The sequence below is a fragment of the Salvia splendens genome, chromosome 4, assembly GCF_004379255.2.
Source record: "Salvia splendens isolate huo1 chromosome 4, SspV2, whole genome shotgun sequence".
Taxonomy (NCBI): domain Eukaryota; kingdom Viridiplantae; phylum Streptophyta; class Magnoliopsida; order Lamiales; family Lamiaceae; genus Salvia; species Salvia splendens.
This window is the reverse complement of record NC_056035.1, coordinates 36147849-36165194: the sequence shown is the minus strand read 5'-3', so window position 1 is coordinate 36165194 and position 17346 is coordinate 36147849. Positions and strand designations below refer to the sequence as shown.

Here is a 17346-nt window from a genome sequence, read left to right as displayed (position 1 = left end):
TGGTACAATCTTCATCATTTATAGCTCATCAAATTCTTTACTCAAAATAGTATGTTTCCAAGTTCCAACACATTTTCTGCAGTTTTCAAGCCTATCAGTTGAGATGACATTGACATACAAGGAATTGCACTTTACATCCAAATCTTGCTCTGAACATCACTTATTCGATAGCATCTCATCGATTTCTCCGTTCTGGTTGTACATGGATACTAGTTTCTTTGCATACGACGGCATGTGCTTCTCGGCTCTGCACCAAAAAAGTCAGAATCATTAAGTAATCGCAATCTCTATGCTACTTCGTCATACTCCCTTTCTGGCATACCTTTCTTTTCCCCATGTGCGATTGACATGAAGGTAGTTTCTGATGGTGTGGTAGTCCAGCGAATAGCGAGCAAATTCAAGACCTTTAGGGCCAACCTGCAGCGTAAAAGCAAGGTCGGAATGTGAAAACCTTTTACATATCTTGAAATTATTTAGTTATGGAACAATCTTTACCAGGTTCAAGATAAACGCTATTAGGTCACCGACAAGTTTTGGAGCAGGCTGAGATGGACCTTTGCCTACGAAGAAAAAATGAGCTCTAGATAAATGGGGGAGATGTATACTTTTTATAAAAGAGTGCCATTGCATACCTAACTTAGCATTATCATCAGCTTTCACAGTTTCGGTTACGAATGGATGTCTGTTACCCTGAAATAAGCAACCGAATTAGTCAGAATCTTAAACAGACTGCAGAAATACACAAAGAATGATGAAGATGTCTATTACCGAACTAATTGTGGGGGTGATTTCCAGAAGATCTTTCACCAAATTTAGCATCTCCTTTCCACGTTCATTTCTACCATTTGAGCAAATAAAAAATTGTATAAGCAACTAGAGCGAGCATGCATCACTAAGAAGAAGGTGAATGCACTAGTTTCACATATCACCTAACAGTGACGTATTGTGGATGTTGTGTCATGCTAACCTTGGCATATTTGGGTACGCCCATGTAACCTACTACCAAATCCTGGAATAGTTTAGAACAATGAGAGATGACACATTCTTAAATTCCAACAGAGTTGTGCTTTCTTCTAGCAATAGTAAGTGCGAACCATATATCGTACAATGTCATCCCAGTATATTCATTGTACTAACTAAAAAGCACTCTAGTCTAATGTTAACTTAACAACCTTGGCCGCATGTGTGTTTTGTGCTACACACAAATTTCAAAATATTGTACTTAAATATGAAGGGTAAACCACACCAAAAAGGTCAATTACTGAAATTAGAAAGGTAGAAACCAGGTATCATATCCAGCAAAGATTCCACATTCAACATAAAGCTGACAAACTTCATAAAAGAAGGTATGTGTATATAGGAGTCTCTAACTGAGAAGAGATGGGATATAAGACTATCTGGGTTCAAGAGAGAATCAGAAGTGTATAGAAATAATATTTAATTTAATGTTGATATAGAAACCAAAAATACTATAATGAGCTCTAGATAAAGTAGGGTACACTTACCGCTAAACCATTTGTGTAGTCAAAACAACTGCAAAAACATATTATGCATCAGCCATGCGTAGTTAACTATACACATAGTTTAATGAATGAATATGCAAATTGTAGATAATGCCAACAAGCACAATAATTGTCACTTAAGTATATAGCAGAAAATGCATGATACCTGTAGCAAGAAGGAGCAATCACATCCGTTAACTCGTTGGCTGGGAGAGAGAAATACGGGACCTGCTTAGTAAGAACATGTTGTATCAAGCACTACACTATTAAGCACTAAAGAAATACAAGATGATGAAACCAGGTTACCTCTTCAATATGACCGTCTAAATGCTTCAAGTGAACCTATTGGATAAACAGAGAGAGAAATAATATATAAAAGCATTAACCAAGTAGCTTAAGAATCGATACATGAATATCCTAGCAAAATTACTTGGTGAATTACTCATCGCAAGTTAGTGTATCACATTTTCCTAGTTCTATTACTGGTAAACAGGATGATTAATATATATTTGACTAAAGTCTGATTAAAAATGCTTTCAATAATAAAACAAAACTAGGGACTGTAATGATATTTACTGGCAATGACTTTGATATTGACGACATGTGCGAAAGTTCATACTGATCATAGGAAACATATAAAAACCAACAATAACATAGTTTCAGAAAAGTTTCAAGGAAACATCTAGAAGGAGCAAACCTTGTAATCTTGCATGAATTCATAATGAAGTACAGTTTCTGGTTCAGTGCTAGCAGCCTTCAGAAATTTGTCTAAGCCTTCTCGGGTTCCATTATCCACTACAAAATAAAAATGAACTATATCACATAGGATGTTAACCTAAGCAACTTAAGCAACAAAACAAAGAAAATTATAACAACACCATGGTACAAGTTATAGATTTTCACAGTATAGTATATTACTTATACCTTCTAAATTTCAGCGGGTTACTAGTTGTTTTGGAGAATACACAGCATTCCAAATTGAATTTAATACCAACTCCACAACTTCAATTAGAAATAAGGTTTGAAGGTGCTAAAGAGTTGGACAAAATGACAGCCATACCGCAATTAGTTCCTAGAACATAAAGCTTTTCCAGATTCAGATGATGCTCCACTGATCTTAACGCTGCACTTCAAGAAATTATGCTGCATTAAAAATAGTCTGAGTCACAATTAAGCTATTAAGGAAGGAATTTCATAAAATTATATGATTATGATGATGATACCTTGCACTTGGCAGCCAACACCACAGAAAAGTAGACGTTTTACACCAGCAGCCTGAGAAGGTAACCAAAAAATTACTTAGTTTTGAATAATTAATCCTAAACATTCTACACTTAACTAGTGGATATAATACTGAAGAAGTTTGGAATTAAATAATGACTTAAAAATACAAAAGTACTGTATTTGATGATACTGAACACTTAAATACATAGAAGATTTAAACAGATCCACTGAGAATGGGTGCATACAAGTCGGCCAACAATTTGTTTGTCTTTGTTTAGAGAAAAAAAAAGGTACCATAGAGTGGTCCCTATTCCCTAAAATGAATAGCATATCGACATAATACCTGATAAAAACTAGGCTTTAAAACCATTACAATTCGACACCCAACAAGGTTAGTTTATACTAAACCCCGTCCCATATTTCTCTTGACTCTCGAACACCCTTTGATTCCTTCATTGATATCTTATAGTTCAGAAGATTACAAAGCAGTTACAAGCTTGCATTGACTATGCCAACAATTTAACTATAGCAGCAGGATGCCATGCAATGCAGTTTTAAGTCAAATGCTCGGGTTTTAAGTCCGTTCACTTTTAATTACATCAAACATAATACTAAATGATATCGGCAAAAGATAAGAAGGGCAAACCTCAACTAGTGCAAGAGTATCAAGATTCGGAGATAGTGTTGGTTTAACTCCTTTGGCAGCAAGCACTTCCTCAGGAGTCCTGATTTCAAAAGATTGTTTGATTACATTCTAGAAAGATGTCTAACTTTAGAAACCTATCTAAAGATTCTAACAGATCTGGAATGTCATGAAACAAACCTTGCCAATACAGGTCTGGGAGTAAATCTATCTTCTGGATCACTGTAATCATACAAAGAAGGATGCAAAGAAAAACCATACATCATTAAATAACATGAATATCTATTTGGTGCAATGCATAGGATGATTAGACAGTCCAGTACCTCTGCACACATACAACAGCTTCGACCATGCCAGTTCTGAGCATTTCCATTGCAATTGTGGTCACTATGCCCGTCCACTGGGCCCCTATTAAAAGTAGAGTTATGTAGGATATGGACCAAAAGAATAATGCTTAGGAAATAATCAGCTCAATTCCATACACAAATAGAATTGGTTTCGACAAGTAGAAATAACACCTAACCGCCCATATAAATTATGCAGAACGAATATGCCACTGATCTGTTTTAGAAATACCCTGATTATGGTTACCAATAACAAGAAAACAAATTGGAAACTTTAACACCAGTTTACAAGATGAAATTTCACCACAAGTTATCATGTGCTATTACATATACTGATATATCGTAATGCTTGTATCATACTAGAAAGATATACTACATTTTTAGTAATATTTAAAATATTCAAATGATACCTAAAGATTATACAGGTTATTTAAAAATAAATTTGAACGTCTTATATATAAAGGTATAATAGAATATTCAAGGATAATAGTTATTCATAAAAGGACTGTTAGTTTTGAAAGTACTAGTATATATTTATCCATGCCGAGTGAAGAGCTAATCATATATCTTTGAACCAGCATAAGCAATCTGCAATATCACTAATGTTGTCATACTTTCTTGTTCAACTCTTATAACTTTTTAATATCAAAGTAAGCTTCTGTTGGATTTATTCTAGGACTGATACTTGGCATTTCCAGACACGGCCTTTGCTATTACTATTACACATAGAATACCATATTCTTGATTTTAGAGAAAAAAATAAATAATTTAATAATTATGACGGTAAAGCTCAACCATGTTAATTCAGAAATAAAATGAAGCTCTTGGTGCTATTTCCCTATTTCTATAGATACATAATCTTATTTTTCCTAATTTTGCCGATTTCTTAAGCTTCAAAATTAGTCTACCTGTAAAAGTCAAGGAAACTCCTAAAATAATCTTTAAAATCTGAAGCATCATTACTGAATCCATTATCATAAAAAGATGTCTTAAAAGAGGTACATTACATTATTAGGTCCTCACATGAGATAGATAATATCCAAATTGCAGTAACATTTTTCAATTTCTATGAATCTCATTCATGAAATTAAAAGAAAAACTCAATTCAGAACCACATAAGATAAGCAATGCTAAACATTATAATGAACTGTAAATTAAATGAAGTACTCGTTGAGTATTGGAAGTACAAGTGACTCGAATCGACTAAGGAACCTTACCCTCTACAGGTTGTGTTTTGCGAGCATATAGTAGATCCTCATAAACACCCATATAAGTCTCATCCAGTGAATCAATTTTCCTGCCTCGGCCATGGACCATTGGTTCGAGAACCTAAGACAGTACATAATGATCAACCACTAGTACATCAATAGAAAGATGTCTTTCAGCAAATATTTCATGACAATATAAATTTCAGAATCCACATACTAGACAACATTTTGATAACATAGTTCGAGGACCCTAAATTTCCAAAAAAGAGAGAGTTAAACATAACCACAAGAGCAAAAACAGAAGTTACTTCGATTCTAGACATGCCATCTCCGAGAAAAGCACAAGCGTTCTTCACATGGGCAATGTAGTAGGTATCACATAACCCGCAGCGGCTGCGCCATCAAAAAGAAGCAAGATTTCAGCACGAAAAGGCTCAGTCAGCTTAATTGGTTCAACATAAGGCATAATTGAACAACAAATGATTATCAACTTAAGCTTGAGGATTATCGAAGGAAGAACCTGCAATGATCCTTGGCGGGGTAGGTCCCACCAGGGGGAATTGGTCTAGATTTTTGCCTCCAGTCGCCTCTCAGCTTGGGAGAGTTGGAGGTTGTACCTTCTGCATATTTCGAGGTACATGTTAACAGAGAAGGAGAAGAAAAGGAGGAAAAGTGTGGAAGTGATAGAGATATATACGGATACCTGTAGAAGACTGTGAAACTATGGAGAGGGAGAAGGGATTATGGTGGAGGATTCCAGCAGCCATAGCTGTAGTGTAGGTTGTACGTTGTTGTAGCAATGGCAACACTCGAGAGACTCGTAAACTGAGCTGATCATTTTGCGCCACACAATTTAGATTTTCCATCTACGACGTCGTTTTCCAGAGTTTGTGATTATTCTAACATATCGAATATCTTAGTGATAAAAATAAATTCAGGAATTTGTTATCTTATTAATGTGACCAACTCAGATAATTAATGTAATTTATGGAATCGATTAACTAAACAAAATTATAACATAAAAATATTACACGCATGGGAAAAAATTAATGTAGGCTCGTGAAATATTAAAATTGTAAAAAATGTGAAATTAAAAAACTGAATATAGTAACGATTTTCGGTAGATAATCTTATACTATCACGATAAATTGAAAAACTGGCCATAGCTCATTCACGATGAGCATATTCTTGGATGACACGGATATTTAGGTAGAAATATAAATAAAAGAAATAAAAATATACTTAAATATTTTAATCAGAAATGAGAAGAAAAAAATAAGAAATTATTTTTTATTCACCTTTAATAAAAATTAAAAGGAAAAATACATCTGTGTTGAATGAAATTGCGTGGTGTATTAGATAAGTTGTCAACACAACACAGTCGCAAAATCTATGAAACTGCTTGGATTTCAGGAGTGCCCCAAAGCCCAATATTTTAAATGATACACTGCAATATTCTACGTAAAAAGATAATTTAAATGGCTATATTTGTTCGAGAATTGGTATGTCCTATATTCCATTTGAGTATATTGTGACACCGAAAATGAACAAACGGGATAAGTTGTATCCTTTTCCACATTCATTTAAGTCAACTTGTCAGTATACAAGATGATTACACAAACAAAAATCTGACGAAAAAACGCAAAAAAAGAAAATAAAGAATACAGAGATATATATATATCACTCCAAGCAACTGCATTGCATCTTTCATTCCCAAATTCCTAATATTTTCCTTTCGCCCTTTTCCGATCAACTGTCAAAAAACATTTAATCAATTGGCCAGGAAAAAAATCAGACTAACTCCGTTCCAAAATTGGCAAAGAAACGGCACCATCATGCGCCAAGTCCTCTCATCTTCCGAGGAAATGAATGGAAGTGTAGGACGACTCATTGTATACAAACTGCAGCCTCCATCTAGCCACCAAAAATGGGAGCGGAGAACGAAGATCCACACAAAAGCTTGTGCTTAGGAAGTGTATGATATAAAATCAATGATGCTTGCCTGGCCGCCGTCTTGATGGCCCACCAGGGAAGAGCTTCATGATCCAGCCCAAAACCCTTTCAACTACCTGGACATACATGAATAAATGCAAAAGGATTATAAATGTTTGTAGACTTGATTAATATACTGATGAATGTAGATGATTTGGTTATTCTGAGAAAATTTAGTCATTTCCTATGTACATATGGTTGAACACAATACAAAGTTTAGTCCAGGGACTGAACATTCAATGGAGATGTATTTTCAGAAAAAACACAAATAAAATATCATTGGATCATAAGGCAAAAAAAAAGTAGATGATCACTGTCAAAATCGTTTAGTCATTACCAGAAACATAACCTATCAGAGAAGGACTATGAAATGGGGTATAGAGTTCACTTCTCAGGTCCTTGCTAATACTAACTCCATAACTAATTCTAACAGTATGCCTCGTATCAGCAATTTTTATGGTCTGATTATCAGAATAACAAATAAAAGAAAATCAACAAAAATTCATACAACTGTTGAAGATATATTACCTCATCTCCTTCATCAGCATACGTTATGCTTACAGGCACAGTCTGTATATTCTGATGTCTCGGTTGGTTATTATCATTTGCCATACTTTGAGCCATTAAGAGCTCTAATCTTTGTGTCTGAGCTTCAAGCTTTCGGGTCAATTCCTTGTTCAATTCCTACAGAGAAAAATCATAAGGATGAATTGAAGTGGATATGAAATGAAACTAGAGACCATAAACCATACGACCATGCCAGAAAAATAGGGTACAAAGTTACCAATTCAAACTAAGAAGCTTATTGATTCCACACCAACATCTTAAAATGCAAAATCTAATTGTGGATTTCTCAGTTCATGTCAATCAAGCAAAAGAATGTTCCCCATATTTCCTGAACCATAAACATATACTAAGAATCTTAACCTAAACCGAAAAAGTGAGGATGGATTGATCATGAGAAAGTTATGTTTTTTTCTTTTTCTTTCTTTTCCTTCTCAGAACCTTTCTCAATATGCTCTTTGGAGATTACTATCGAAAACATAAATGGTGATCCTCATAGCAGGTTATATCCAAGTTCCTTTTTATCCTTTTGTTCAAACCTTCTCAAAGTTTGACAAGCTTTAAAATAAATCTAACTGTAAGGGGGCATTTACTTTGAATAATATGATAGATTGATAAAACATAGGATTGAGCATTTACAGGATAAGATTGTCAAACAAGCTCAAAATTAATCAATCCATCAAATTAAACAATGAATTAGCTTGGATTATATTTATCAATCCACCCTACCACTCAAAGTAAACACCGCCTAATAATATACTTTTTAACATGAACCCGACATACTGCGAATCATGTGCAGCTAAGCCATAAAAACACAAATTTCTCCAAGTTCACAAAACTCAGTTAGTCACACCCCATATGACACCATATATGACTCATTTAGGTCTAAAATAGAAAAGTTCCCCACACGATTTTATCTGAATTAGTGTGATAGGTGGTAGGCTAAAAGACACCCATAAAAGGCAACATTATTAACTGAGTAAATTACCAGAAGTTTAGAGCTTTGAGATGATTCTGCTGACAAGGCTTGCACTAACTGATCCTTCTCGATTGACAACTGCAATCAAAGATCTAAACTAGTCATTTTGCTTCTCCAAAGATAAATGCAGGTATCCTTCGATACAAAGCAGATGGTAAAAAGACTCGATAAAGCACACTAGCATCTTCCAATCCAAGTAAGCGAACTGACCTCCACAATTAATGTATTGATATTTTGAATCATTCTTATTTGATCAGATGGAAATGCCACAGGTAGACTTTCAAGATTGAGGTATACATTTTCAGGGGAAAACTGAGAACGAGGGTCCTCATCCCCAATCCAGACAGTACCAGAAGCCGAGACTGCAGACTCTGTGGTTGTATTGGTATCTGTATAATCAGTAATTCAAAAGATAGACAAAAGTCAGAACATGAATCTATAGAGAAATAAAGCTTTCAAACTTTGGGTACACCCAACGAAATTATCTTTCCATATAAACAGATTTCCATATATTCATCAATAGCCTTCCATACGAAAAAAACCAAAAAAGAGATCAAGTTTCATCACATGATATAGGTTGCTCATATATGAAGAGAAATCCCTACCTAGATCCTCCGTGGAAGTTGATACATCTGTTTTAGTGGTTGAACTCTTGCTCAAGTCGCTTGATGTTGATGAAGCTTTCCATAATTTGGATTGTAGTAGTTTTTTCTCTACAGATAAGGAAAAATAAATCATTGAGAAAATAATAAGGATTGTAGCAGCTTTTTACGAAAACTGAAAATAACTTTTATAAAGAGTGGGTCAGGGTAACAGAAAATGAATATCCAAACCATAATTCAAATAGTTCAACTCAATAATGAATATCAACAAGATTAACAGACATCATTTATGTTATCAACTTAATTTACAAAATTTCTCTCTTCAATTCTCTAGATAAAGCAAACCCAACAAGGAACAATAAAAACTCTACCTTCTTGTAAGGCATCAATAGTAGATTGAAGATCTTGACGGTCTTTCTCAAGGCTTGACATTCTCTTCCTGTGGAATTCATGTGTAAAGGCAATTAATGATTTGATAAAAATAGAAAATTCAAACTAAACCATGTTCTCCAATATTATTCCAGTATTCCCACATTCTATAAAGTGGGGCTTATCTAGCACAAGCTTTTAGACATGTTCGACCATTACGAATAGCCAGGTTGAAACCGTCAACCAAACTTTTGACCAACCGTAACTGCGCTTCTTAGTTGAATATGAAACAAAAGCTATGGTTTAACAGGTAAGGTTACGTCTTAGGGTCATCCAGAAACCATGAAACCAGCTGTGAAGCACTGGTCAACTGCATTTATCTTTGTCATTTCCAACAAAATTTAACTTGTAGTCATTATGCTTGAAATTAATTAATGGTTAAGAGTGAAACTACCATTGGGGTGGGAGGCAAAGCAAACAGTCTGCATTCATCATATTAAAAAAATTGTTTTGAACAGACAGGGCAGATCTCTTGAACATTTGAAACAGAGGTGATGACAATCTTACAGCTGGCAATTCTGATCCTAATTCTAATATCTCATTCCCTCTCTCAACTCTCATGTCCCAACTCTCATTAATCAACATAATTATCTCTCATTTATAAACTTCCCGAGTCCTCTATACCTGATATATAGTAATAAGCACTTTCTTTCTTTTCTCTGTTTCCTTTTTCTTTTCATTTAACTCATTATTTCTATGTTGTAAGAAACTTGTATTTATTTTACTAGTAAGTTGAAACATTTTATTTAACAGAATTGTAGTCAAAAGTTGTAAATTGCACTTCCATTATAATCAATAAAATATATCAATTGTTTACATTATCGTTCAATATTTATACTTTGTTCAATTTTTTTCCACTTTTCGTTTTTCATGTTCACATTCAAGCTTACTTTACTTCCATGTATTTTAAATTTAGCGCAGAATCACTAAATGCATGTGTGAGTTCTTTTACAAAGAAAAAAAAAACAGTAGTGTTCAGTGGCAAAGAAAGGATGCCCGAAAATTATTCAGGAAAACCAATCAAACGAAAAATTATAAAAAAGGGAGAACTTCAAACCTGTAAGAATATATCTCTGCTTGGGACGAAAAATTATAAAAAAGGGAGAACTTCAAACCTGTAAGAATATATCTCTGCTTGGGAGTTCTCCAACTCCCTCTCTAGTTTCAACTCATTGGACCTCAAGCGCAATGCCTACATAGACATGAAGATGCAAAACAAAAAATAAAGAGATCGAGATCGAGATCAAGATTGAGATTGAGATTGAGATTGAGATTAAATTTGAACTACAACAAATTTGAAAAGGGTGACATAGGAATGCAAAGTAATACCAGAAAAAGACATCATAGACGCTACAGAATCAAAATGAGGTATTTCAATCATGTGCCCAATGTGTTAATCAAATGTCCAGGCATATGGAGAGAGAGAGAGAGAGAGAGAGAGAGAGAGATCCCACAATCATAACATCTAAGAGAATTTTGACACAATCAATACATATTTTTGATAATTATGAATTATGCAAGTCTTTATTTCTATAACAGATCAGGTTAGTATTATGTCAATTCCTTTATGTCATTTGGAAAAATAGTTAACTTAAAATCATTTATAAATATCAACAGCATTATGCTAAATTTATACTATATTTAATGCATGAATACAAATCCCACCTCTTTGGATGGATCCCTTAAAAATTTGGTTTAGCTCGGGCCATTTTTTTTTATCACTGTCCTTATCATGTGACACACATATAACAAACACAAGATGAAGTGATTGAATATTTGAATGAGAGGATACACCCAAATAAACTCATCGTATTTACATTTTTTTTCTCACGGTCAAGACTCTCATTAATGATATATATATATATATATATATATATATATATATATATATATCTGGGAAATGATTTACCTTTTCTTCCAGTGCAATTACTTCAGAAGCCAATAGTTTTGCGCGTTCATCAGCAGCATTGCATTCCAGCAGGACATTAGAATATTCCATTTTTACAGCATCAAGTTCCACCTAAAGATTTTCAACATGTGTTGGTGAGGTGTGATTAACAAATGAGCAGGAAAGACTATGAAATTTTAAACTCCAGACTACTTACTACCTCCTGGTTGAGAAAAATCTAAGATATTAAGTCCAAAAGATATTAATGGTTTAGGAATTAAGTTAATGTGAAGAAAAGTTAAAGACACAATGAAAGGATTAGTTTTAGTATGCAGGTATTCAGACAAACATACAATAGTAAAAGGACACTAAGGGAACAAAAAAATTAATAGACGATACACAATTTAAGCAGTAATATTGACAGCCTCATGTTTTAAATACTAACCAGTTGGGCTTTGATTTCTTCCTGCAACCTTTCAAGGTCAAATTTAAGCTGGTTGACAACTGTTCCCTGAAGAAAAAGGAACAGAGCAATAAGAGGCATTATTCAATAAAAAGAAAGAAAGAAAAAACTGAATGCAGCATTTAAAATGACAAAATTAGACCAGTGTAAGAAGGCAAATAGCATAATCCATTAGCTCCTGGTTTCAGTAATGTGCTTCATATACCTCAAAATTACTGCAATGATTCACTCAACTAAAGACAACTTTGTGAGATTCTTAATGACCAATCCCACCTCCCCCACAGCCCACAGTCAAAAAACGAACAAAAGAAAAGGTAATGCCAAAAAAAGGAAAAAAAAACTCTGAGGGGAGTGAAACTTAAGATCATTTATGAATCTATGATCTAATCACAATCATATACAAAGTAAAATCTGGTGTGTCACCAATACAAGGAAAGTAAGCAAAAAGAGAGTACATGTGTTAATCGTTGTTCATCAGAAAAAATAAGCTCAGCCTTCATACACGATTTGACAAGATCCTCCATGTGCTTGTGTGAAATAAACATGTTATAGTGCTTAATATCATAATAAATGATATTGTAACAAGATCCTCCACAAGAGTGAACGAGTTTTTAGTTTAGAATAGTGTGAATTTACATGCACGCACATACAGAGAGGTGCATTACCTTTCGTCTAGTTTCTTCTACCAATGACCAAGCCCCAGTCAAAGTTAGAACAAACAATCACTACTAGTTTAGGAATTGGGATGAGTTTCAAACCAGTCCATTTGAGTCGACATATGACAGTATTAGGATATTAGGCAATAGAAGTTGCTAAACCAAACAAAATCAAGTTTTAAGAGCAATAGCTTCAAATGGGTATAAAAAGAAGCTTATATATAATACAGGAATTTATCATATTCAACACGTGGAGAACCAGGCATGAATGCAGATTAACAAAGCAAGTAAAACTGCAACCTAAGCCGAGAATGGCAAGTTCAGACCTGATTTTATTAAAGCTATCTGTTAAAGCTGAGTTTTCAGAGGCCAAAACTCGGATATTTCCCTCTGAAGCTTTGTTATGATATTTGGGGTTAGCCACACACGCACAAAGGCACCCAAAACAAATAAAATCACATGGTAAAAGCAATAGCTTCGCTTTGAGAAACAGAGTAGTTGATATACAAAAAATGCAATACAGGAATTATTATTTCCAGTCACGTAGAGAACCAGCAATGAATGTAGATTATCAATGCAACTAAAACTGAAACATATACTGAGAATGGTAGGTCCAAACCTGTTGATTAAAGCTATCTGTTAAAGCTGAATTTTCAGAAGCCAAAGACTCTGCTAATGCCCGTGAAGATTCAAGAGCACGTTGCAACGAGAATCTCTCTTGTGTTAAATCTTCGATATGCTGCAATGGGATAAGTAGATAATTATTTCTTTAAGGACAAAAAGAATGCAATAGAAATAAATTCTCATTATAAAAATGAAAGGCAAAAGTAGATGCATAATGCAATTAAGTTGGACTTATATTTGGGCAGCTCTAAGGACATTTTTTAATCGTGCAATGTGATTTTAATATCTAAAGAATGAAGCAGATTCTATCATAGTACATACTAGATGAATGGTTATAAAGTGTTCTGAAGTGGTCCTGCTCTTAATCATAAGTTTTAAGCGTAGATTGAACATGTATGTTTTGTACTTGATCTCTCTAACTGACTATAAATTATGGGGTTAGTGTAGCATGTCAAATAAGTGCTTGGTACTGAATATGAATGTGGAGATCAAAAATCTATTCCTTAGTTAGCATGGGCATTTTGGGTTAACAAGAGAAAAGTTGAAAGCGAACAAGTATATTATACTCCTATTCCTTGCTAATAGAGGCATTTCTTTTCGGCGTGGAGATTAAGAAAGAGATGTTTAGTGTGTTAAGAAAGCGATGTTTAGTGTGTTAAGTGGGGAGATAATAAAGTAGGAGACAGCTGAGAGAATAGAGTAATAAGTTAATAGAGAATAAAGTAGGGAAGAGATAAATGTGTTAATTTTACCCGAAAATGGAAATGACTCTATTCGGATTGAATGTCCCAAAGAGGAAATACGACTCTATTAATGCAGAACGGAGGGAGTAATTTATTTCCTTATAGTTTGCATGGGTTTTGAAGATGGCGTTCTAGTTCCTAACTTATGATCAAGGATTGCAATACTTTTGCTATATTTAGTTGTAGCATGAAAATAATCAGCATCTATTTTTCTGGAAACAAATGTTGTCATTATTTATATTGAAGGCTGCATTCACACTCCCGGTTTAGGTGAATATTGCACTTTTATAGATTTTAGGGACAACAAAAAGTATTGCACACAAATAAGATACTCATAAATCCAGGTTATAGAATAACACAATGCTCGCGTTATCTCCTCCCCAGCAAAAAGAAATTAAAAGTGACAACAAGCAGTATATGAACCTGTTCTAAAGCAGCAAAGTCTTCATTCTGCTTCTGGGAAAAGAAGTCATGTTTCTGTTCCGTGATATTAAATAAGCCAGCGCCATCCCCAGATGAAACTGGAGTGTTGGTGAATCTATGTGGAACTGATGATCCCAAACCATCCACAGGGTAAACCTTGGAACTCGATACATCATCTTTTTCTGTGCCAAAGAGAGGAAGAGATGATGAAGGGCCTTTTGAGATCTGAATGGAATCCAGAAAAGATGGGCGGGTTCTTCTCCCAGATGTGGGTGGAGATGGGGGTCCGCAATTTGATGAGCTCAGTGCCTCGGAGTTGTAATCAGCAAATTTATTATCAGAGGTCCACAAAGACGAATTGTTTGTACTCTCTGAATGATTAAAAGCACTGCCAAATTTCTTCCCTTCCATACCAGAAAACACAGAGAAGTTCTCTTTAAGTCCGATTGTCGGGCCGCTTATATTTGAGGAAGAATGCTGAGGCTCTACCATCCCACAGGAAGACCACAAGATGACATACAGAACCAAAACAACATACCTTATCAGATAATTTCAGAAGATATCAGAACAAAAACAAGGAGTGTGTTACAGTGAAATAGTTTTACCTATGAAAGATGGTGTGGTAAGTTTGAAATCCTCATCTCTGCTATTACCAAGAGAGCTGACAAAATTTTTTGGCTTAAAATTGGCATTATAAATAGATGACGTACTAGAATTAACAAGCGGAACATCCTTCTCTGGACGATGAATGTCATTTGATGGGTGCTTATCTAATCCATCAGAAGTAAGGTAACTGGATGCATGGTTTTCCTCAGCAGATGATACCTTATTAGCCAAAATATTATATTTCCCAAGCCCAGAAGCAATTTCAACTGATGTTCCATATTCATCCTTCCTGCTCTGAAATTTATCTTGAGGGCTTTGATATTGTTCCAAATGGACGGAGGCAGCATGATCTCTGTACTCTTCATTATCTGAGTAAGAATGCACATTGTTTCTGTCTAAAAGAGAGGAAGTTGCATTCTTATCACTAGAAGAAATAAAATCATTTTGTCTAGGAATATCATATTCCTTGTCAGCAATCTTAGGAACATCATTTGACGTCTCCGGTCGACCTTCAGAAATCGTATCTGAAGTACCTACTCCATTAGATTCGGTGGCACGTACATTTTCTGTTTCTGGAGGTTGTTTTTCATTTATAACATTAGTAGAGGAAGCTTTCTTTGCAGCTCTCTTTCGACGAAACTCTTCTAGCTGCAATATAGTAGTTACAGAACAGTAAGACTGCTAAATAATAAACTAACCACGCTAAGATCAATATGGGAAGATAATCAGCACACAACAATAATCAAACAGAGGATGCAACACAAAGTGCCAAAACTTGCCGATGAACTTTTAAAGCTAATGCCATACAAATAAAATGCCGATTAAGCATCAGATCAATCTACGAATTCTTCAAATTGGACTAAAACGTGAATGGAAATCAATAATAGAACAAATGCAGATTTATTCAAAGAGTTTCCTTCAGGTAAAATCGTGAAAACAACATCTAAACAAACAAAACGATCCCAATCAACGCCGTTCGAGATGCCACACAGAGAAAACGAAAAACACCTTCTTCTTTCCAGCTTCCAAATGCTCTTGCTTCTTCAATACCTGCGCCGACGCCATCGAAAATTCTTAGCCACCAAATTCTCACCTTCTCATAAAATTCCGTCACAAAAAACCCTATGACTCTCCTCAATTAGCCAGATCACACCACCAATTTCCCTACGGATACACCCACGAATTCCGTTACACGCAACAATCAAACTGCGAACTAGACAAAGCAATAAATCATACAATGCAAACAACAAAAAACAATAAGTTTTTAAACTAGGGAAACACAATCCTTCCTCTTCTATATAGAATTGGAATAGAGATTTCCGATCTGGTCGGAGAGAGAAAGGGAGAGATTTCCTGCGTAAAGGTTTTTTTTTTTTTTTTTTTTTTTTTATTTCCTGCGTAAAGGTTTTCTCTCTCTATTTTCATCTCCAGTAAATTTAAATTGATTTAAATTGGGATGAGATCCAAAAACGCACCAAATGAAGAACGAAACGCAGCTTCAAGTTTTATTTTTTCTTTTTTGTTTATTAAGTTTATTTTTACTAAAACTTACCAGAATATAATACGTATGTTTATGTTTTGTTTAATATTTTTATTTATATTTACAAAAACATAGTACTATTTGATTTGTTAAAATCATAAAATAAAAATATCTAACAAAAAAACAATATGTGTATAAAATATTCGATACTATGATAACTAAAATTGGTAAATTTTTTAATTTATGAATCTGACAAAATTTTATACTATTATTCTTAAATGTTTATTCGAAAAAGTATTATATATTAAAACAAACATATTATATAAAAAAAGGAACAAAAAACTTGATTTGCTTTATATTCAGTATTTTGATAATGAATGCAACTAAATTTTGCAATACTTAAAATTTTTTAGTGAAAAGATATCCCATAATAAAAAATAAACATAAAAAACCTAAATAAATGGAAAAAAAAAAGAAGTGTGTTTCATTCTTTATATGCATATGGAGTGGTTTTGGCACAACAACAATTCGACACAGTAAGAGCATCCACAATGGCGCCTAGCGCACCGCCTAGTCGAGCGCCGGCACTAGGCGAACCATTGGAGGAGCCGAAAACCGCCGAGCGGTTTTCAGAAATCAATTTCGCCTAGCGCTAGGCGGTCAAAATCCGTTGGGCTATGCGCTGGGCGATCTGTTCAGCTCCATTGCAGCGCCCGGATCGCCCAGCGCATAGCCCAGCGGATTTTTTATTTTTTATTTTTAATTTTCGAAACACTATATATACGCGATTTGCACTTCATTTTTTTTAAGTAATGTACTTTTTGCGATTTTGAATGTCATTTTTTTATTAATGTACTTTTTAAAAAATTTTGTACTTTTTTTTAATTTATTGTACTTTTTTTAAAAATTAAAATAGTATTATTAATGTTTATCGTATATGTCTCGTAAATTAAATTCCGTATATTGTGTTATTAGT

At 34.3% G+C, this 17346-nt stretch overlaps 2 protein-coding genes across 3 annotated transcripts; both read right to left on the bottom strand.

The window, feature by feature from the left end:
* LOC121799725 (7-hydroxymethyl chlorophyll a reductase, chloroplastic-like) lies at window positions 1-5759 on the bottom strand. The gene is made up of 19 exons (XM_042199179.1): window positions 5625-5759; window positions 5442-5541; window positions 5230-5314; window positions 4931-5042; window positions 3693-3777; window positions 3550-3591; window positions 3373-3451; window positions 2726-2777; window positions 2563-2625; window positions 2200-2297; window positions 1809-1844; window positions 1669-1730; window positions 1506-1533; window positions 930-1009; window positions 769-838; window positions 633-690; window positions 496-560; window positions 323-417; window positions 1-247 (listed from the first exon to the last, which is right to left on the bottom strand). Exons 1-19 carry the CDS (start codon window positions 5686-5688, stop codon window positions 157-159), a joined length of 1365 nt encoding a protein of 454 aa, XP_042055113.1. The 5' UTR covers window positions 5689-5759; the 3' UTR covers window positions 1-156.
* Window positions 5760-6465: 706 nt separating this feature from the next.
* LOC121799724 (protein BLISTER-like) lies at window positions 6466-16329 on the bottom strand. Of its 2 annotated transcripts, none has more exons than XM_042199177.1 (13): window positions 15899-16329; window positions 14890-15538; window positions 14285-14769; window positions 13114-13233; window positions 11821-11886; window positions 11397-11507; window positions 10603-10679; window positions 9425-9497; window positions 9062-9167; window positions 8667-8845; window positions 8466-8534; window positions 7442-7597; window positions 6466-6990 (listed from the first exon to the last, which is right to left on the bottom strand). In XM_042199177.1, the coding sequence occupies exons 1-13, from the start codon at window positions 15953-15955 to the stop codon at window positions 6910-6912; spliced, it is 2229 nt and encodes a 742-aa protein (XP_042055111.1). In that variant the 5' UTR covers window positions 15956-16329; the 3' UTR covers window positions 6466-6909. The 2 variants fall into 2 exon arrangements, with proteins under 2 accessions (XP_042055111.1, XP_042055112.1); XM_042199178.1 differs by having other exon boundaries at window positions 9062-9169; window positions 9430-9497; window positions 15899-16328.
* Between the last annotated feature and the right edge of the window lie 1017 nt (window positions 16330-17346).